This window comes from Phaethon lepturus, unplaced genomic scaffold (genome assembly GCF_000687285.1).
Source record: "Phaethon lepturus isolate BGI_N335 unplaced genomic scaffold, ASM68728v1 scaffold52844, whole genome shotgun sequence".
Lineage (NCBI taxonomy): Eukaryota > Metazoa > Chordata > Aves > Phaethontiformes > Phaethontidae > Phaethon > Phaethon lepturus.
The window spans coordinates 3,447-26,629 of record NW_010536600.1 but is presented as its reverse complement, the minus strand read 5'-3'; the positions used below and the strand labels follow the sequence as shown (position 1 = coordinate 26,629).

General features: G+C 39.5%; 1 protein-coding gene across 1 annotated transcript in view; it reads right to left on the bottom strand.

The window, feature by feature from the left end:
- Positions 1 to 199: 199 nt before the first annotated feature.
- The window catches only part of LOC104620092 (inorganic pyrophosphatase-like), a gene marked incomplete at both ends in the record, with an annotated part of 24,752 nt that continues 1,768 nt past the window's right edge, over positions 200 to 23,183 (bottom strand). Inside the window, 6 exons of the mRNA XM_010286197.1 lie at positions 200 to 285; positions 2,128 to 2,255; positions 9,931 to 10,057; positions 11,369 to 11,455; positions 13,775 to 13,894; positions 15,219 to 15,272. Coding sequence (XP_010284499.1) covers positions 200 to 285; positions 2,128 to 2,255; positions 9,931 to 10,057; positions 11,369 to 11,455; positions 13,775 to 13,894; positions 15,219 to 15,272 — 602 coding nt within the window. The remainder of the gene's footprint in view (positions 286 to 2,127; positions 2,256 to 9,930; positions 10,058 to 11,368; positions 11,456 to 13,774; positions 13,895 to 15,218; positions 15,273 to 23,183) is intronic.

Sequence of the window (23,183 nt, the reverse complement as noted above, 5' to 3'; positions counted from 1 at the left end):
AAACGTGTGGATGTGGTGCTTTGGGACATGGCCTAGGGGGCATGGTGGTGTTAACGGTTGGACTTGATGATCTTGAAGGTCCCTTCCAACCTTAATGATTCTGTAAAAAAATCTAAGCAGTTCACGTGCAGCTGACACATGTTGAATACCACCAGTACTAGCACCATACAAAGAGGAAAAGACATGACTGGATACTTACCACTTAATAGTGCCTCCATCAGCTTTTTTATGAAGCAAAGCCTTCCAGTATTCATGGGTGGACTTAATAATTTCAACAGCAAAATCCTAGTTTACATCAAGGAAAAGTTTTGTAATTTAAAATGGTATTAAACAGAAAAAAACCCACAGAACTAGTTTATTAAGAAATACTGTTTCATGTGTTATTTTAAGAGGCCTCCTTTGAGGCCTCATTAAATTTCTGGAAAATAGAACATCTTTTTTTATGAAAAGAAACAAACTTCACTATCTGTTAAATACACTGGCAACACATTCAGGACCTTCTCTCAGTCCACAGCCAGACAACACAAAAGCTGTACAAAAAAAATTAAATCAGTACTAGATGTTAATCAGACACCTAACAGCTGTAGAAAGCTGTACCAGCACCTAAATGGGACAAAGTGTGTGAGTTATGACTCCTCTGTTACACGTGCACATCAGGGTCAGAGTTAAGGTTTCCCCTCTAGTGGCAAGATTCGAATTTACTTCATTAATTGCCCAATCATCTACTTAAGCATTTGCAACAACGTAATATGTCAGCTGCTTAACAGTTTTTGTTTGTTTAAAAACAAAAAGTAATATTGGGGGTGGGTATGAAAAAGCATAAAAAAAAATTAATAAAGTAAAATAAGCCCTCAGTGTCCAGATGATGATATCTAGACTGGCTTGTAAAAAGCTGCCAACAGAACATTCACATTTCCTAACAAGGAGCGACTTGGCAAAATGCCACTGGAACATTGTGAACTTCAGCAGAGCTGCTGGAGCACAGCCATGGCTGCCTCGTCACATCCTGGGTCTCCAGAAATGCTTGAGAATTATTCAAGTGCTCCAAACCAGCTATCTCCAGGCATTTAGTGCCTCAAGCCTGAACTCCAATGGCCTGACAGGGATATACCCTGTTAAACTGTCACTACAAAGCAACCCTCTCCTTTAGACAGCAGGGAAATGTCCAAGAGGAGTTCCTGGGAGAATAGGGAAGAGATGAGGTTATCAAGCCTTACAACTCTACATTTGATTGATTTAAAAGACAGTTTTAGTGCAGAGGTGAGTCAGGGCATCTCTTCAACCAGACAAAACATGTAAAGATGTCTGTGCTGGTTAGAAGGCATTTTATAACTTTGATAGCACACTGCAAGCCTGAATGAGCTGACACATGGACATCATTCATGAGGAACCTGTGATTCTTCACCAAAAATAGTGTACAGAGTGTGCAATACACAATTTGCAAAGCACTTTTTACTCAAATCACACCCAAATTCCTCTGGAAAAATCCAGGTATTTTCTTCAGCAAGGTCTATTCCCAGGTCCACTCTCCTTTCAAATACTGGCCATTTTTACTGTAGATAGTTTAACACACCATTCATTTTTTTCTAAAAAAGGGAAAAATATTTTTTCAGCCTTCAAGCCAAAAACAGCTCAAATGTTTTTACATAGAACTACCAGGAAAAAATGTATGTTGAGCAAATACCAAATATGAAAAAAATCTGCAACCTGTCTTAAACTGCATAGCCTTAAAAAAATATGAGAATTTACCTACTAAGACTGAAAAAATATCTGAAAAGACAACTGTCCATTCCTCTGACAGAGGGAATGAAAATGCTGGGGCTAAAAAACCCACAAACATACAGATGCATATATAAGTCATCAGGTTTAGGACTGAATGTTTTTTTCAGACTTCTGTTAATCATAGAATAGTTTGGGTTGGAAGGGGCCTTTAAGCTATGCATTCTCACTGAATAAAATGGAAGGCAGCAAACATCATTTATTCCTAGCTTAATAAATTACATTCAAAGACCCGTCACATAAAATTCTTTTTGTTAAACCTCTTCTTTTACAATTCCAAAAATTCTAGGATGTATTAAAGAGGCCAGATGACAGAAAGATGCCTCTTTAATTTTAGATTATCTTCACCTTGTCTTTAAATTCTCCATTAAAAGCGAACCGATTTTCCGGTTTACCATCAGGGACCTTATATAATCGGAACCAGTCAACTGTAGCCTCAAGGTAACCTGGTTTGTGCTTCCTGACATCATCAATATCTGTAGGTTAAAAAGAAAAGAAAAAAAAAAAAAAGAAAATGACTGGTGATTTTTACTCACAATTTTTGTAACATTCACTTTTTTAAGTCTCGTAAAGGATCTGCAAGCCATTTGATTTCACTGAGCACTTTCAAAGTCACTGGGGAACTTCACTTTATTACATTAGCTGCCCACAGTTGGTATCTTAGGATTTCACAACCACACTGGACAGGTAAACCAGTTGCCTCCTGCCCTTCATTAATTAAGACCCAAAGGGACAATGAATAAAAGGACCACACTTGTGACAGGAGAGGAAGAAAATGCCGTATTGATAGCCTTTCATCTCAACAGGTACCTCTTGCAATACTTATTCAGTGAGGTGTTTTTTCCCCAGCAACTGCAGGGACTACAGGCATTTTTTGATAATGAAAGAATATCTAGTAAAAACAATTTCAACACAGTTTTTTAAACCAGCACCTCAAAACAAAATACAGGCTTGACTTCTCGGAGTTATACTAAAGGCATCCCTTTGCTCACATTCCTTCCAAATTCAACCCATGAGATACAAGACAGATATGTGCCAGGAGCAGTAAACACTAACTCTACTGATAACCCCCTGATATCTGCCTACGCACAGTGATAAGCCAATTCTACCTTTACCTCTATAATCCTACCATGCAAAAATGGAACAGGACACAAAAAGGAATGCATGCCATTTGCAGGATACCCTTGGGAGGCAGAGATGAACATTGCCCCACTGGGTACAGAGAGATTAAATAGTCACACAGTAATTCTGCTTGAGGGCTATACTGCCATAGCAAAGACGCAGTTCATGATCTTAAATGTTTACTTCTGCTGCACATATCAAATTTAACCCGGTTGAGGGTTAAATTTAACCCTGTGAGACTACTATCACTCCTGTCACTTGCAACGAGGTGGTCCTATCAGCCCCTTGCCAAATTAACTCTCTGGTTATATGTTTACATGGAAAAGCCTTCAATACAGTTTTAATTGATTTTGATACAATAGAGGACTTTGTCCTTTCTGGAAGCCAAGTATTTTTTTGTAGCTGGTATAATCCTTCTCCTTCCATTTATTTCCCTCCTACAGTCACTTCTGATGGAAATGGGAGCTGACTTTTTATGTGCTTTGCATGCAGTTTTCCAGGTATTTCATAACCTTACTCTGTCCAGGCCACCTTCCATGGTGTTATTCTCCTTCTCTAGTGTTCTGCAAGTCACTTGCTCATTTCTCCCTTCTGGGCATCTCTCCCATCTCTTGCTCTCTCTCCATACTGCTTGGCTACTACATTCTGTTCTCCCATAGATATACCTCACTCACTGACATCTCCTAGTTGGCAATGATTCTTCATGGATACTCTTTCGCCTATCCAGTCCTATACATCAGATTTTCAGAGCTGCTTAGTCCACAGAATTGACACCAAGTCATGTGCTTTCCATCTTTAAGTGCCTAAATTTCTTTTTAAAATCTAGTCTGTGAACATTAACAAAGACATCCAAGTATTTCTAAAGAGAGACAGGGAAAAAGTCTTGTGCTACAGACCTTTCAATTCTCTGTAGACCACCAAGAGAGATGATGCGTGGACTGTACTGTAAGACCAAGCCTATGTGAGAAGATATGCCGAGCGTTCATAGGCATCTGATAGATGCCACTCCCAAATTCCACTGGATCACGCACTACGCAAAGAATAAAACATAAAAATTTGAAGCATCCTATGTAAATTTTTGCTTCTGCACGCACTTAATAGGGCTACGTGTTTATGGACTTGGAGTAAAACACATTTTGAACTTGGCTGCTGGCCATCTGCCTGTAGAACATTAGGGAGTTTCACTGGCAGAATCCCAGAAAAATGCAAGGGCACATAAGGCTGTGCTAGAGGCAGGTCTTCTAGCTGGAATACATGTTTAATAAGAATACAAGAAGCCTTTCACTGAGGTGGGTGAGACCAACCAAGAAGGAATGATTTAGAAAAGGGTGGGGTCTTGGTTGGAGGCAGGATGCTTAATCTGGGCACTAATAAAACTGCAGCTCCAATTCAAAACGGTTTCAGGGCTCTAATGTATCATCCTGCTTCTCTGCAAGCAAGGGAGAATCTTGCCTCCCATATTGAGCCCTTGTCATCTCCTCTTCTTGTGAGGTTTGAACTCACAATGTCTAGTACTTGTTGAAGAGACAGTATCTCTTCAAGTCTGTAAAGCAAACCCGGGTGCTGCAGCAATTTCCTTGGCTCCCAGCAGTGGATGAACTCCAGGTCTCCATCTCCAGACACTACTTAAATTCAAGCATACTTTCTCAGACTGCTGCTCCTTTTTTCTGGTTCCTGTTCAGCAAACTTCTCTCCTAACTCTGCTTCTCCATTCCTCCTACTTAGTTATTTGCCTCCTACTCCCATAAAAACTGTTCATCAAAAGTGCTTTACTGTCCACCAACTGACACTTGCGCCCTTCCCCATCTGTTGTTCCTTATTTATAGGCTTTGTTTATATTTATTTAAAGGACTCAAATATTTTAATAGGCTTTGGGGCAGGTTTTCATCACCTCCTAGTATTTCATCCCTCCTTAGGGATGACCATCTTCATGGATAGAATTATCTCTCTGAATTTCACACTCTCTCTACTAGAAAAATACCTTACATAGGTAAAATGACTACACGGTATCAGGCTACAGCATTATACGGCCCCTAAAGTACTGGCTGCTGTATACTCTGGTTTTGAGGACTTAAGACAGGGGGACAGTGGTTGCTTTTATTTCTTTGGTTCCTTGCAAGTTATTCTCCTTCACCCCATATTTCACTTCACTATTCTTTATCACAAAGGACAGCTACTGGGCACCAAATGAAGCTTAAATGGTTGAAGAAAAAAACCTCAACCAAAACATCTGTATTATAATGGGAGTTGGTGGCAAGCACCAGGAAAAAGTGCAGCAGTGCAACCAAAAAAAAAACCCAAACAACTGAACCTGTTGCTGTGGAGTCGGCACATAGCAAAAAATACAAGGAAAACAGCAGCTCTCGCATCGCTCAACAGCTACCTCTTCAGTTCATTAAGACACCATAGAAAAGCTTGAAAGACAGCTTGTCCTCCACTTTGAAATCCAGAAAGAATCTTTGGGATATACTCAGACAACAGAAGAATAAGCAGAGAAAGGTAAAAGAAACAATCATGATAAGCAGTACAGTGATTTACTGCACTAAGATCTACAGAAGCTAGCTGCATATTAGGATTAAAAAAAAAAAGGATGCCTTTTCTGCAGCAGACATTGTTAGACACTTTTTTCTGACCCTGACTGCTTACCTTCCCTTAGAGCTATGTTCTCACACTGATGTCAAAAGGGATTGAGCAAGTATGGGAGTAGCAAGCATGTACCTGGCCTAATGTGGTTTCACCTCTGCAAGCAAGCCCTGCTCAGAGTGACAGAGCAGAAAGGTCAGGCTCCTGCAGGTATGTAATCAGCACATACCCACTGGACTCTAGGCGGTAATTTCTTTATAGTGCCTACATACAACCATAGGTCCCATTTTTCTAGGCACCAAAGTTAACCACAAAGAGTTAAAAAGAGATGGCTAATCACACTAAGGGTTGCAGTTTAGTCTCAATAAGGAGAATCTCTAGATGTTGGCACAAACAACTTCTGCTAGCTCTCTGTCAAGGGACTGAGCCAATGCAAACGCACATCCCAATTCTATCTGGCTTTACAAAAGACAGCAACAAAAGCATTTGTACAAAACTACCATTTTTAGTACAACAGATGCTGCTTCTTGCAAGCAAAGCTAAAACAACATGCTTGCAGCAAGCTTTCTAAACAAGGTCTGTGGGAAGAGAGGACATATGTTTTTAATAACATCTTATAAACATTTACAGGAAGCAGCAGCTACGTTCCATATAAAGGCATTTGGTGTATTTTGTGCAGCATGGTGTGAGGGAGTAGGAGGGGAGCCTCAGTACAGATAATTAATGTCTTTATATTGAATGCTTACACAAATCCACAACAAAGGTTTTCAGGGCCTCTGCTGCTGCTCTGCATATAAATACACCCACATGCAAGGGTCTGTAACAATATATGGTACGAAGTATGCAATATGCTTTGGTTTTGCCATTTAGGGTTTGATCACTTAACTCAAAAAGCCAATCCTGAGTTGCGCATTGGAAAAGAAGCGTGGCAACACAGCACAGTTAACTATACCGGTACCAGCAAATGGTAGCACAACAAAGCCAGCAGACATCACCAACTGCTGTTGAATATAGCCAGGCATCTTTCCAGTGAGCAATAGCAAAAACCAGCTGTTAAGATTCCAGGCTGGTAAATCACCTCCAAAATGCCATCCAGCATACATGATTTGTCCAATTTGCTCAGGGAAGGTAAGATGACCTTTTGAGAGTCAGACTTTTCAGAAGCTGCTTAAAACACACTTCTGTTTCAACGGCAGGGGATTTGTAAAACCTCTTGTCCAACATGAAGATGCTATATACATTTAGAACAAACTGCAGCACGAAGATATCGCTCATCCTTTCTGAGCTCAACCTTGTAAAGCACATCAGATGTGTATGTGAATTCCAATATATTAAATTAAATCTAAATTATGAGATAAGCAGACAAGCAACCCTTCCACTCCAAGATTTTGCTGCTTCTCCTGGCTAGTATTTTACAAAAATACAAACAAACATAAAGCAACAACAACAAAAAAAGCAGCCAGGCCTATTATACCACCAGGATTTAGTGCTTCAGTGTGCAGGGAGCTTTTGGGCCCTTTCCCAGACTTGCTTGGTCTGAAGTTGCTTTGCTGGTCTGCTAATGGCCATCTGCCTAGCAACTGGCTGAGCAAAAAGACACCACAGTGGTTTTCAGGTAGCCACAAAGACAAATCTTACTGAAATAGATAAATCTGAAGATGTCCCGTTTTAGTCTAAAAGAAACTCTCTCATACAGATACCTGCATCTGACATACAGCTTGTACTTGGAGTGAGATTGCTCCCACGCCCACCACCATGAAATGCTATAATTTCCAACATCTTACCTTCCAAACTCAGTCCAAAAAGACACTAAGCCCCTGCTATTCCCACTGATGACACAGTTCTCACTTGAATAGGTGCTAAGCATTGCTTATCGTTCCTGGGTATTGTCAGTATAAACTAGTTTCTCATTGCTCTATGTGAAAGACAGAGTTCTAGGCAGGGTTTCCAATTTAAACCAGTATTTATCAATAAATGCCTGCAAGACACAGTACAGTGGAGTGCTAAGAATAAACAATGAGAAGTGCTCAGAAGTTGGGACTGCTCAGTTTTAAGTTCTGTGAAGTCTCAGGAAAATCAATTGCACTTACAAGAATGATCACAATCCCAGAAGAAAAATACACAGAGTACCTGGGGTGTGCTTAAAGCAGCAGGAGGAGTTAACACACTGCGCGGGCTCAGGATGAGGTTTGCAAGTAATCACGACTCTGGTGTCTCGGAATTATCTTTTCCAAATGATCACTGGGGGCTGTGCACATACTGAGCTGAAAGCACATGTGACAATTCTCAGTCCAGTTCAAAATGTTTAGCAAATGATACAAAAATGACTGGACAGACTTAGAAGGGAACACTTAGCCTCATCTTTCCCTAGGAGGCCACCACCGTAACACAGCAGCATGTCAATTATTGAGGGAGATACCAGTTTTATCTGTAGCTGCTATCCCTTTGTGCTGAAATAATTAACATCTTTGGGAAGGGGGAAAAACAAGTATAAAAGGACATATTGTACTGACTACTCCAACAGATTTGTTTGTTTTCAGACTGAAAGATTGCTGTTAAACACTGCGAGCTAGTCATATTTTGTGAAAGCAGATGGGGGCTTTCTCCCCCACACCTCTTTTTCTTTCCTTTTGTAAATACTGGACTGCAACTCCAATCCCAAAGGGAAATCATATTAAACTGGATGATATTTCTGCACTTCTCTGAACCTCAGAAGGACAGTTCTCTTCTTGAAGTTTTTAATCTATTCTCTGATAAGAAAGGAGGCACACAGGCATCAACTACAGGCAATGGTTTGCCCATCTTTTTCTTCTTTTTTTATTTCTTTTTTTTTTTTTTAAACAAGACTAAAACTCTTACTCCACTCCCAAACAAACTAAAGCTGTAATACAGCTTACAAATCAGTCACTACCTGAAAAAAACAAAACAAGACAGCTTTCAAATAGAGCTACTTAACCCAGTGGCATAACTGTCCCAGTTTTACCCCCACTTAGTAGACTCCTTTGAAATTCTCTCACTCACTTTTCTGATTAAACTCTCTCAGAAACTGTTAAGGGAAAAAAGGTTAAACAGAACAGTGTCTAGAAATAAAGTGCTAATTACTTGTCTTTTAACTACTGACACGTATTATCATTTCACTGCACATTATAGAGAGGTTTAAATTGATACTAACATTAACAACAAACTATTACTTACTATTTTCTTAAGCTGAACTCCTAGTCCCTGATAAAGTAGTTAAAGACTCATAAACACTATGTAGTAATTCATCTGCCCCTTATTTTAATCAGCCCCAACCCAAGAGTTCCCCCTTCCTCACTTCATCTTTTACCCTTCTTTCCCCACAAGCCAAGTATTCTCCATGTGAAAGCAACCTACAAGAAAACTGAGACTGAAGGGCCAATTCCAGTGATATACTTACTCTACATTCAGAAACCAGGAAAAAGCCTCAATGCCCAAGAAACAGAACTCCTTAAAAAACTAGTGGATAGCTCTATTCCTACAGAAAGTCCACGCTGTGCCTTGCTGCTCCCTACCAACACAGAGTAGGCTCTGATCATACATACCCCTGATGGTACAGATGGTTTTCAGTTTCGTAAGAATCGCTAACTTTTAGACAAACCTCGTCACTTAATTCTCATGATTCCCAGCAACATTGCATTTGAGGAAGTGAACCTCCATTTATCCAGGGAAAAGCTGCACTTTACCTGTGCTGTAAAAACCTAACTCCCCGCAGTTTTAACCCATCTGTATCACCTTCTTAATGAACAGTCTGCAAGCAGAATTACACCTCATGTGCTATTCACAAAGACACATTTTAGTACTTGAATTCCACTTGGATACCAGAAGCATGGTCACAAGGAGGACAAGTCTGAACAGGGTACTTCCCCCTGCACAGCTAGTCATCATCAAGCCTGATATTAGGGTGAGCTACGTTAGCAGTTTACTTTGCAAATTTTCAAGCTAAAAGGTGAAACCTCATTGTTCGTACCAGGCAACAAACCCTGGAAGTAACCCAGTTACAAGTGACAAAACATTGGAAATGTATAGTCCTTTTCAGAATGCGATACAATGCCTGCAAATGTAAAAGGAAAAAACAATTTCAACATGGAAAATAGCAGTGTGCTACATAATCTGAGTGGGTAAATAAGCACTATTACACAAGAGATAAGCCTGTATTTTTAAGAGGTCACTTTCAAAGGCAGCTGTGTTTCAGAAGTCAAAAGGCTTTCTGCATGACAGGTCCTCTTGAAAATCCAAGTGAATCTTTCCAAAAGCTTAGTGTGAAAGCACATACGCCTTCCTTGAAGGAAGTACCTGATTTAAACAGCAGTGAAAAAGTCTCGTCTTTCCATTGTCTGCCTCTTCTTGTCCTGGGTGGCCTAAACTCAGATACCGTTCTACTGTGTAAGTTGCTGATGTAAATTGCATTAAGATAAAAATACTTGCCATGGATTTTCTGAGCTTCTGGGTCATCCACACTGATAGCAATTATCTTCCAATCTGTTTCTCCTTCATCAACAAGAGCTAGAACACCCAAGACCTTCACCTGAACAATCTCACCAGAAGAATGAATCTGAAACAGAACATAATCTCAAAGATTTGGAAAACACTACATAGAATTTCTCTTTTACCCTACAGATAAAATAGTTTTACTACGTGTTTGACCAGCAGCTAACAGAATTACAAGATAGATCTGTAAACCCCGTACACATCTCTAACATTACTAGCCTTTCTCCCACCATTGCTTGTTCTTTAACCCTGAATTCTCCAGTCAGCATTTATTTAAGTAGAGAACACAAGCTAGAAAATTTTTCCTTCTCTTCCACCCTACTTCCTCTACACCTTCTCAATCTTCACCCCAAACTGCAAGTCAAAAGTATCTCATACTCATTTTTTAACTCCTTCCTGCCCCTTGATTCTCTACTTTCTCAACTTTTGTTCTTAATCTATCTCTTGCTGTTCCTTCCTCTAGACTCCAATATATGCATATGAACACACACCCCTTCCCCAGAAATATCAGCACGACTCTTTTTTGCATTCTCTTGGGAACCTTCTCCCTACCAGCTAATACTGCCTTTATAACTCTTTCTGGATCCCTTGAAATTTAGCTTTAGGTTCCTTTCCTCAAATAAAGCCACCTCTGCTGAGGTCATCAATTAAATTTCTCCTACCCTAAAATATCCCAAGAGATCCCTCTTCCAAATTCATCCGTTTCATAACCCCATCTTTGATACCACAGAGGATTGCTCCATTCTTTGCTGCCTCCAGATACGTAGAATTTTCTTTCAGTGAGCTAAACCTTTCCCCTATACCTACTAATAGCATTTGCTGCACCTCGTTTTCATCCACCCACTCCGTACCTCGTAACTCTGCAACACTGCAACAGGTTCCTGTCTTCTCCTCTAGGGAAGAAGGATCTACTTCTGTTTGCACCCGTAAGAAAACTCAAACCTACCTCCTTTGTGGGTCTGACCTTGCAATTTTATGTGCATGAAGCTGTCATATTTCCTCATCTTTCAGAAACCTGTTCCTAGCTCCAGTACTGATAACAGAGGAAAAAGAAATCTTTTCCTTCCCCCAGAATCTTACCCCCTCCTGCTTCACTCAAAACTCAATGTCCAGCCACAGAACTTCAGGGTGGTGTTCTCTTATTTTCCCTTTTATACACTACATATACTTTACCAAATCCTGCTTTTTTCCCCCTCCTTTTTAAAAATGCACCATTTCCTTACCTATTTCATCCTGAGATCCTATTCATACTTTTGTCATCCCCTGAGACAATTACCATCTTTTCTTGTTTTCCATCTGCCCTTCTCTTCCATAAATTGTTACCAAATTATTAAATTTATCAAGATTAATTTAATATGTCAAGGTTAAGACAAACCTTTGAACCTATTTCACAAACATCAATAGGATCATTATCCCCACAACATCCTGTAATGTTATCTGTATGGTTTGGATCTTCCCAGGTCTGTTAAAGGAAAGAGAATTATCAGTCACCAGCTGATCTGCAATGACAATTCACCTACCCACTAAATTACTAAGATTAATAAAACCACCAATAAAAACTTTCTCAGCTTTCTGAGAACAGGCTTACTCAATGGGAAAAGAAAAAACAAACCAACAGCTAATGGACTGATGTTGAGTAACTCATACTCAGGACAAGTAACATGAGGATTACTGAGGGCTGTGACTCAGGCACACTTTATCAAACTGCAGTGATTAAGACATCAGAGGACCCTGAATATGTATTTCTCTGGTTACTAGTGGTTGTGGGATTAAGCTAGGACATCCTACAATTACATTCTTATATCTTCAAACGCCATGGCACTAACATAAGTTGCTTTCAAAAACATCTAGGCTTTGAGTTAATCAAGTTCCTACATATGGATTTGTCAGCACGCAATTAGCTTGAAGTTTTTAGATTTAAGTATGAAATATTTCCGACTATTTTGAGATGCGTACATTCCCAAGAACAGCCAACGGCTTAAGACCAAAGCAGCTTCTCCAGGAGGCAAGTTCAAATCCCTCCTCTGAGCTCTGTACAAGCAAGGAATCATAGCCAAGTTATACTAACTTAATTACTAGACCAGTTCTTGTTTTGTCTCTTACTGGCTAGCAACAAGTAACTCATTCTTAAGTCAAAAAGTTTTCCTGGTAAGAATTTTGAGTCCAATGAATTTTTGTTGAAAAGGTGTTAGAAAACCCTTTTTTCCAAGGAGCTGTACTGTTAGCTCCTGCTGTCCATGGTCAAACTTCTACCTCAAACTTGTTCTTGAGAACATGGCTGATACTAAAAGGCAAAACGGTGAAAAGCAAATGCTCAGGTATTTAGGTAGCAGAATCATTACCAAAAAATTGCTGGAGTCAAGACAGAATTTCAACTTAAAACTTATTTTTCAAATATGTTTCCAAAGTGCTTCATGTTTAAGGCTGCTTAAATATCAATACTATGCTCCTGCCCAGCTTGCACGCCTCCACCTGTAGGTTAGAAGGAAAGCTTGCTAGGAATGTTCTCTGGACAGTACAACAACTTCTGCAGTAATGATAGTCCTACTGTCATTTTTTTCCTTCTCTGTTCCACAGCATAAAACAGCAGCCACAAATACGTGGAACTTCTGGCAACTGCTGATCCTGATGAAAAGTCCTCTTGTGATAATGGAGACGCTGAATTGAATTTTGTGTATTACTGCTGCTAGTAGGGATCTGGATTATCATCTAGACTTCAACAATTGGAGGGGTAATGATCCAACTGGTATTTTAAAGTTATTACAGAAAATAAAAATGACAATTCCTCTTCTGACTCACAAGGTAACAAGGGGAGCTGAGCATTTTTCCTGGGGAAAGTGTCATCAGTCCAAAATAATGCACTTTGTTCAGGAAAATATTCAAATGTTTAATTTAGGCTTTGTACTAAGGCACACATGAAATTTCAAAACATTAAATGGAATTGCTGGTTCCCAACTATACCTGCTTGGAAGCTTTGTCTGCTGAGACTGCTGACTGGGTGAGAACTTAATTGCTATACTCCAACACCTGGCTGGAATCTCTTCTTCAGATATCAAATACAGATGCAGATTTTCAGAGTAAACTTTCATTGCTTATGCAGTTAAATGTAAAGAAAATAAATTACTCTTTTCTAGCTCCATCATGATCTTCAGCACTAATGTGAGTCCAATGTGTTATTCACAGAAATTAAAAATGAAAAAAACCTTTTCATTAGGCTCAAAATTTCAGCCATTAGTTGGGCCTTTTCAAGACTCAAAATTTTGAATGTGTCATCATCAGTAAACTCTCACAGTTCAGAGAAAAGTTAACTAAGGCAGTTGAGGTTTAATCTAAAAAAGAACAGCCTTTGTCTTCCTCTTTGCTAAAGATGTTAAGAAATCCCAATGAAAATTTATGCTGCAATACATGAAAATTTTAAATTAGTTTTTTTTAAAAAAGGCCTTGTTTAAGCGGAAAAGGGCTACTTCGGACAACGTATTCTTGAACGGCAGACGACGACAGTTTAATTCTGTCACTACAGTACAGAGGCACAGACTAAAGATTAAAGATTTCTTAATCATTTAACTCCTGCCTGAAACACAGCACATATTTACACCCACACCCAAATTCTGATCAAAATTTATGGACACAGTGAAGTTCAACATAAAAAAAATCCTGATTTACAAATGTATCAGAGAAACATCCTTCTTGCATTCAGATTTGCATTCAGGCAGTCCCCAAGATTTACAAGGCAATTTACACAAGAGACAGAAAACTTTCACCATTACAACAAAAATGTTACCTGTGGGAGGGCACCATAATTCCATATATAACCCTTGTGAGGAAAGATATTTGCCACATATCGAAGCTTGCCTTTCTTTATATCTTGTTTAATGGGATTCAACGGCTCCTCAGTGGCAATCTAAGCAGTAGTGGGGAAAAAGAGACAGAGAAAGAGAGACAGAAGGAGAAAGAGAAAGAGGGAATGGTAAAATGGGAAGCAATTCATTCTGTACCCAACCAGTTAGAAAGATCCATCTGGGAGCATGTGCTTGTGGCTTGAGAAGTATTAAAATATGGCGGCCTCACTCTAATTCCCAAGGGTCATGTTCAAAAAGCAGCTTATTAAGGTTTTAAATAATGTTGTGAAGTATGCAAGGAAAAAATGAAGTTAGAAGAGACATCATAAATCTGTAAGGAGACTGTCATGGTCAAACATAAATACTGAAAGGAACTTAAGTTGGAAGCTCTTGTACTTTATAGTACAAGTTCAACAGACATGCAAATGGTGGCACAAGTTCTTCTGGCAACAGAGGCTTTGAGAGCGACAGTTGAAATGTTTCATCTTCTTCTCACCCTCTGTTCATTGCCCTCCTATTGCATACATCCCTTCTCTCTCTACCTCTCAGCATACAAATACTTTTTAGTAAGCACAAGTTCTGCATAGTCACCAACGCTGCTTGCAGAATAACAACTAACTGTGGTAGTAAATACAGTTCAAATGATTTTCCAGGAGAAAATAAAATTCTGAAACAACTGGCTGGGGAGGTTCTTTTGTGATATTTTTAATAATCAAAATAGTTAACAGCTCATCCACAAACTTCCTTAAAAGCATCCAGGAAGCATGCCTAAAATTAATACAAGTGTTCATGAAGATTGGACATATCCTGGTGAGATCTATTGTTTCACAAACACTACAGATGACACTACTCAGCTTCTACATTGTAACTGCAGAGGACCAACCCAGTAGGCTCTACTTTTAAAACACCTAACTGCAAGAGGAGACACTTTCAATCAGTGAGCTCCCCAGGTATTTTTTTGTCACAAATGCTTTTTCATTTGCAACTCCATTTGTCAGGATTTGGCCTAGCACACTATACAGCAGAAACAAGAGGAATTAAATCCTGAGTGGAATGCTGTATGAGCAAGCGAGAATAAGACTAAATGTTGGACAGTGTCCTGCAAGCCGGTACTCTAGGACTCTGTTGCAGGTATGCTGCACTCTGCAGTCAGAGTGCTGTCAAGAAGCAGTGCTCACCTGCAAAAGGGAAACAAAACTAGAACCTCAACTCTTTATAACTGCAAGGAAACTGCCTGTATGCACAGCTCCAAAATAATTTCTTAGCAGAGAAAATTTTATGTGTAAAGAGTGATCCACATTCTGATTAAACTCTGACTATTGGAAGCCACTGCATTGTCATAGCTTTCATAAATACCTATATAATCAAGGTATTTTTTTTAATTACCTCCATTTTTGCATTTGTCCAACGAGGCACTTCTACAACCATATTAAACAGGATCTAAAACAAAAAACAATGACAGATCTGAAAATAAAATCCACTTGGGAGTTCATTTTACAGTAAGACAAATTCTCTCCTCTGTATTCAGCAGCAACATACATCACATCTCTCTGTTCCATCTGCTTTTACGTTAAGTACTATTTGTTTAGTTACACACAATGATATACAACCTCCTTGCTTCATCCTTTCCCCACCCCTTTGAGACTACGAACAACTACAAGTAGTTGAAATCCACATGATGTTTTTCATTTCTGTATCAGTATTACTCTTCACAAAATGTTGAGAAAGTCCATGGAATGGTTTGCCACATGGCAGTGGTTCAGTCTACTAGTCAAAGAGGATTGGACATTTCTATAAGACAGAGTTAGCTTCCCTCAAGCACTGGAAAGGACAACGTTTTGGTTTTTCCCCCCGAAGATAGATTTCTTCAGGCCCTCCTCTTTTGCCTTATTCATTTTTTTTTAAAAACCCATGCGAATGCAACAACCACTGACATTTCTGATTCTCAGTCAAATCTGGTTGAAGTGAGGCAAAACGAATCCAAAAGTGATGGCAGAGGAAGGACATGGACACAGAGGCCTCATGTTTGTATTAGCCTTCTTCCTAATAGAAATAAAGTAAAAGTTGATTTAAGAAGTGGGGTGTGAGGTGAAATAAACCTAAAATATGTAAACTTTCATGCTTTTAGAAGAAAAGTAAGTAATCTACGCCCTTCTTACTGGGGAGGTTAAAGTGAGATTTTTCCAAAGAGAAAAACTCTGTGTAACTGCCATAAGGTTTCTTCCTTTGAAGCTGTGAGAATTAAGCACTACCATGGAGTAGAGTATTAATCAAAATGGGAAACCACACCCAACCACCCAGCAATGTCTACAGCCTATCTTCTCCTAAATGACTAAACCCCAAAATATCACATTGCCTGGGACATCTTTTCATAGCCAAAGAAAACTTGCATTGGTATTAAAAATTGCAACAGTCCAGCAAGGACAAAAAACAGGTTTTCTTCAGAAATTTGTAGGAAAAAGATACAAAGTTAAACCCTTGTATCCTACAGCTGCAACAAACAAATACCATAATCAGATTGTGGCATTGACACTGGTAAAAGTAATTCCAATGGTTCTACGACCTCCTCCCAAACAAACCTGGAATGTGGAAAGCAAGAACACCAAGGAAAATCTCAGCTGCCACTCAGCGTTTCTCCCATAACATCACAAACTATGCACACACCTGACAGCAAATTCCCACTAAATTTAAATTAAATTTGCCATCCATAAGCACTGTGCCCATACTGCCATCAGTGGTAAGTCAGATGGAATCACTTTTCCCAATCAGATCATAGCCAAATAAAAGAAGGGGTGGGGGGGAAGAGAAAAGTGCTTCAGATCTGTTTCGTAAAGTACGCCTTATGTATATAAGAACAGTTGAAACAGAGAGGTAATCAGAAAGAGAGCTCAAAGATGCCAACACTAAGGAAGCAGACAGAACAAAGCAACATGCATGCAGCAGCAGGTAAGGGAAGGGTTGGAAGAGAGCCAAATAAAGTCTGCACATCCATCTGGGAAACACTTGGAAAAAAGAAATGCACAGCACGAAAGCCAGTGCTGACAAGAAACTCTTAGGGAACTGCCAAGCAGGTCAAAGAATTGTTCTGACTGGTAGCTACAGGCAGAAAACTTACAAACTACCCCTGGAATTATACACAGTGTCTTCCCCTCCACCACAATCCTGTCTTTTTGCTGTTTAGGTACTACTGTACGTTTTCTTGACCATGTCTAATACAATGGCTTCAGCAGCCTGTAAATCTTGGTTTCGAGTTAAGAGTTAGCCCAGGCCATCACCAAAACAACTCTCAGGGCTGGACAACAACTGGACTGAAATGAATGCAATGCTCCTCTAAAACCTAAAAAAATTACTTGGATTTAACTCAGCTCCAAGATCAGGCCTTCCTAATTTGTGGTATCAGTCAAATGTGAATTGTCAAGAGTCTTAAATGTGACAGCCTGACAGATTAATTTGTATGCAAAAAAATTCCCGAAAGTACTTTCTCTAATGCTAAGCTGCCACAAGCATTTACAAGAGATTAATAACTTCATGCAGTGCTTACATTTAAAAATAAAAAGTTTTATTTATAGGGAAATCACATTTTCACAGTGAGGAGACAGGATTCACTGATGTGGAAAGGAAAGCACATACTAGACAGTTTGACAGATAAAGAGAAGGAGTATACTCCTCTGGGTTTTTAGGGGTTTTTTTCCTCCTCTTTCCTATCTTGTTTCCCTCATTGCCTAAGTATCACCCAGGAATTTTTCCATCACTCTTATTTTCCCAGACCAAGCACCTATTCCTTCTGACCACTTAAATGCTCCCTGCCATCCCTTGCTGCAAAACCATCCCTGCCTCAGCCACAAACAGAAGTGTCAGACACCACCTGTCTTCACAGGTTACCATCTGCACATGCCATTCAGTGGTTACGTTTTGTATGGTGAATGCATGTGGTAATTGATATTCTTATCTTTATTTTAAACCAGTAAAACAAAAAAAATTCCACCTCACCAAACCCCCAAGCAAGCACTTCTACTCCCTCAAGCTGTGAGGTGAGACTGTTTCAATAGCCCATTTGACACACCTTAAAAGAGATCTCCCATGAAACAAAAATTACTGCTTTGGAAAGTTTACCACTTAACTGCCTTAGCATGATAGCAGTCAGCTGGTCTGCCTATGAGATCGCTGCTTGCTGCAGTCCACATTTAATCCCACTCTACAAGCACCTAACGTAAAGGGACTCCACTTCGTGACAGCAGACTGTACAACAGGCCAGGTGGAGTAGTTCCTACAGGCTAACCTCGTGCCAAGTCTGCTGGCTGACTGATTCTTCAGAAGGACAGTCTCCTGGAGCGTGCAAGAGAAGAGGAGGAAACTGTTTCCTAGATTTAGAAAAAGGGACAGAACCCATCTGCTACGGGAAGTGACCTGACAGAGCCCAGGGGGACTTTCAACCCAACATGTTACGTAGCTTGTTTGACTGTGGATTAATGTGAACACAAGACAGACATTTGTACTTATGCTCTATTATACTTCAACGGGGGGTGGGGAAATCCATTTGCTCAACACAGCGAAGTCAAAAGTGCATGTCCTAATTCCTAAAACTGAATATGAAAATCAGCAGAAAATGACATCAGAAGGAACGAAGAACATGTCTAAATGATATCCTTTATTTCCTAAGAACTCACGTAGGATGTAAATAAGTGTTTGCTTTATCGGGGTGTTTTCTTTAACCCTGCTTGGCAACTTGCTGCATTCCATTTCATCTGAACATTATTTTTAATGTATCATGCTATTGTTTTTGCTGAGACAGGCAAAAATATGTGTGTCTCTCACACAGAGAACAGGAACATTTTTTGGTTTTTTGAAATAAGAAAACCACAGAAACATAAAAAGATATACAAATATACTTCAACATATTCATACAGCAAGTGTTGAGAAAAGCAAGGAAAATACAGACTGTTGTACCCAGGTAAGCTGTGAGTCAGCTTTCTCTCCACTAAGACTGACAGCCAAAAATAAACGCTAGCTCTGGCTGTATAGATTCTTATAGAAGATAACTCATTTTGACCAGGGTTTGTTATTACAAACCTAAATATCACAGGAAGGAGGAAAAAAAAAAAATTAAGCACATTTCTGACACTACTTTTACAACCTGCCCTTCTGGACTCCCATACACCCTTCTCAAAAGCAATTCTTCCTCATCTAACTTTCCCTTTCTTGTTCAACTATTTCCTCTCCCTGTCTGCTGAAGTTCCTTAGCTGGTGCATTTGAGGGGAGGGTTTTGAATAGGTATGATCTTGCCCAAGGGCTGCAACACTTAATGCTCAAACTCTGAAGGTTCAGCTAATTTGAAGCAGAAGTGGAACAGCCTATGCAGAGCTAGGAAAAGTGACAAAACAAGAGATGAGAGGAACAAAAACTCAGTATAATTTCACAAAATGACAAACATCACCACTTTTTAAGGCCTGACTGCCATTCACCATCACCCTGGCATGTCAGGCAGAAGAGATATGCTAAAGCTTACAATTACTTTAGTCATTTTTATAGCAAGAAAAAAAAATCTGAAAGCATTAGACACAGCATTTGGGGGCTACTGACCCTTCCTCACTTAGAAGGTCTGAGCTCACAAGACAGAGAGAATGAAAAGCAGCTATCATTTCCACTTCTTTTGTGTCTGCTCATTTGCAATCTTGCAAGGATTATCATCAGCCATCAACAGAACATGCCATCATGCACCTGAGGACTAACAAGAACGAAAAAGATGAGCTGCAGTCCAGCAGCAGTGTAAACAAAGGATAATTTCTAAAAGGAAAAAAAGAAAGGGGAAAAAAAAAAGGAAGAAAAAAAAAAAGAGAAGGAAAATGAGGAGTCATGAAATACACCCCAAAATAAATGGAGAGGGTCTTGCTTATAAAATGAGTACCCATGTTATATGCATTCCCAATGTAAAACTTGCTACAAGGTATTTGCCAATGAAAACAACAAACCAGATGCCAGCAACATCTGGACACCAAATCTGTATCTAAATGAGAATTCAATGGAACTTTTCCAATATAAATTAAAATGCCACATAGCAAAAAAGGAATGCAGTGCCCAGCATAAATGCAAGTGCCTGCAGCCTCTTCATAGTTTACTTGCCTCATGTTATAGTCAAAAGAGAATCATGAACACTATGTAAGTTTTTACTCACAGATATGCCAGAAGTGGTGTCAGGCATATTCTCTGATAAACTAGAGACACATTCCTAGCATGAGGTCCTCTATCAGATCACCTATTCAGACTGCACGACCACTCTGATGACCCCGTATATCTCACCCAACTAGTTAATTTATCAGAAGTTTTTGCCTGACAGAAGCTATTCAACTAAGTCCACAAGGGCATTCCAGCACTGTGCAACTCACAGGATGCAACAGAACAAAAGCTGTCTTGTTTCTTGCTTTGTATTTTTTTTTCCAAATGCTCTTGTAAGTGTCTGCAAGTTAGAGGACTATAATCTCTACATGCTTGGACAGATTCCTTACCAAGGCCAACATTTTAAATAAAACTTAGTATTCAAGAACACCTGGGTCCTCTGAATGAGATGACATGTGAATACTTTACCAAAAACAAACAATGACAAGTAGATTCAAAACCGTTTCACTGCAGCAGGGAAGCAACATGTCACATTTGTCTTGAAAAAGAAAAGGATGACCTCTTCAAACCCTCTTCCTGCTAGACATGGAAGACCATATTCAACAATCAGCTTCTGACAGTTTTGATGGTAACCACAGCAGGAACATCTACTGTTCCAGAGAGAGATGCGAAACTTTTGATACCTTTCACAGAGATTTACTTGAGCAGGAGTGGATTCCAAGTGCTTACAATGCTTAAGACAAAGCAGAGGTTCAGACTGCAAGCTGGTAATAATTTTGAGACTGAAGCTGAACATGATTTCTTTCAGCATAGTTTCACCCTCAAAATAACGTCTCTCTAGTCTTCAAACAGCCAAAAAACATCTGTGAAAGCAAAAAAGATCAGTTGTCAATAGTGGCTGCAAAGATAAATTTAATTGAGATCTGGGAAGGTGCAAGATTTTGCAAGAAAGGGCTGCACTACTGAGAACAGTTCATACAGAAACACCACAGCGTTTCCCCTAGAACTACAAGCCAAAACTGCAAAACAGCTAACAGATACTTGTACAGCCCTATCCCATGAATGTTGAAAGCTGAAAGTCCTCTATTTTGAGACCTTCTTTTGAATGCCAAGAACAATTGAAAGTAGATTAGACAGACTGAAGAGATTCACGCAGAATTATCTTCTTTTTCCATAGTTAAACTGCCATCTGATGAACACCAGTTCAGCGTAATTTAACTAACATAAACTCTTAAGAGGGCTTGCCCTTGTCGAGAGTAACAAAACTGCCGCCCTAAAAGCGCAAGTTTAAAAAGATGCCACTGTGTTTCCAGGGCAAGAGAAACTATAACCTTTGAATTCTGGCCAGTGTCAATGCAAGGATCAACTGAACAGGTACCAATAGTAGCCTTTGCGCCCCTAGACAAGAGTAAGGAGTACAGTGCTTCAAAGGTCTTCAGAAATCCGTACATGGCACTAAATTCCTCATTCTCCCTTTATCCTCTGCTCAAGCTATGCCATCCCTACATACAAGTACACAGGGATGCATTTCTCACCAGGCCAAAGTGAGGAGAACTGCTGAAGAGCCCAGTGTAAGAAAAAACTGCTTTCCTGAACAGAGATTCCTTTACTATCTCTCTTCTCCCCAACTCCCAAAGATGATGAAAAAGGGTTTTCTGAATGATCTGTATTCTCACATTTCACTATCTAAGTAAAGACCAAGCATGTTTGGGAAGTCTATAGCCTGCAGGTTTGTTTGCTTACTCGCATCAGAAATGCACAAAGACTGGAATGTACATTCACCTTTGCTCATTTTCTGTAGTTCTATTAAACCACAGTCCAGAGCTCTCTCTCATAGCAAAAGTTATGTGAAGCAGCTCTGGATTCTACACTGTCCCAGGAAGCAAGACCTGCTCATCCTCACTGGCATTTTTCCCCTCCCACTCCATAGGCTAATCCAAGGATCAGGAAAAAAAGTATCAGAAATGTGGTTTTCAACAAGCTATCATGCTGCCCACTACACCGACAAATGCAGTTTTGAACAGTTTTAGACACTGCATAAACCAAGCTTTGCATCTTCGCAACCGGCAGGTATTGTCACAGCATTCATAAGCAGGTAAGAAACAGAATTCTTGACTTCCAGCAAGAGCAGTAATTAAAAGTTCATGTTGCAAGACAATGATTTTTAAGAAAGGCTACTGGCACATACTCTTTATCCTCAACAATTCATCTTTCAGGCATGATTCTACCTCTACTAAATAGTACCTAAACGGGCATCAACAGGAAATCTAAAAAGCATTACCTAGGTATTGTAGCTTGAAACAATCACAGGGCAAAGGGAGAGGAAATATATAGTGCAGGATTGCAGGGGGAAGTAGAAGAACCAGTGTACTGCATACTAGTTGCAAAACTGTGAAAGCCCAAGCAGTTAGGACAGTTCTTTCACATCAGACAGATAGTTACAGTTTTGCGATATGACTGGCTAAACATATATGAGAAGATAAAGATCGGGGGATACACACACCATGACAACGTTGTGCCTTAAAGCATAGTTTGTTTCATTTTTTTTCTTTCACTTTCTTCTAAGGCACTGCAAAAAATGCTACTTTTTGGAAAAGACACTCACATAAACAAATCTTGTTTCACAGAAAAAGCCTGAGCAGACCTTCCATGGTTTTTTGGCCTTCTCTTAGGCTTAACTTCAGTGCTGGTTTATGCTGAACCATTAGCAGATGTGATTTTTCTCTCTTTGGGCTTCCCAGATGAGTAGTTTCCTCAGTTCTAAAAAGAACATACTAAGCCTAATTTCTGTCCTAACATACTTAGGATTTCTGAAGTTCTGTATATACAACAAAGATTACTGACCGTCAGAAGATAATGAAGATTTCATTAGCAGAGGTTTTATTGCAAATGTTTCTGAATGCAATAGCAAAAAAGAGAACACACCTATGGGACAATATTCATAATGAACCTTTCAAAGAGTGGTATAAGAGTGCTTGCCTTTGACAACATTTTGGTGTATAAAAGAATGCTGACATTTCTGGCCTATTCTAAGAGGAGAATATTAAAACCCTTTAAGACTTCTCTGTCCTAAAAGACTTCCATTTGAAGATATGTCAACTATATTCAGTGAGAGCAAGTTCACTTTGCAGAACAGCAAATTGATGTTGGAAAAGAAATAGAGGGAATACTTAAAAAAAAAAAGAAAGAAAGCTTAGGAGTACCTCAGTTTCAGTAGTCTTTGACCTCTTTGCAGG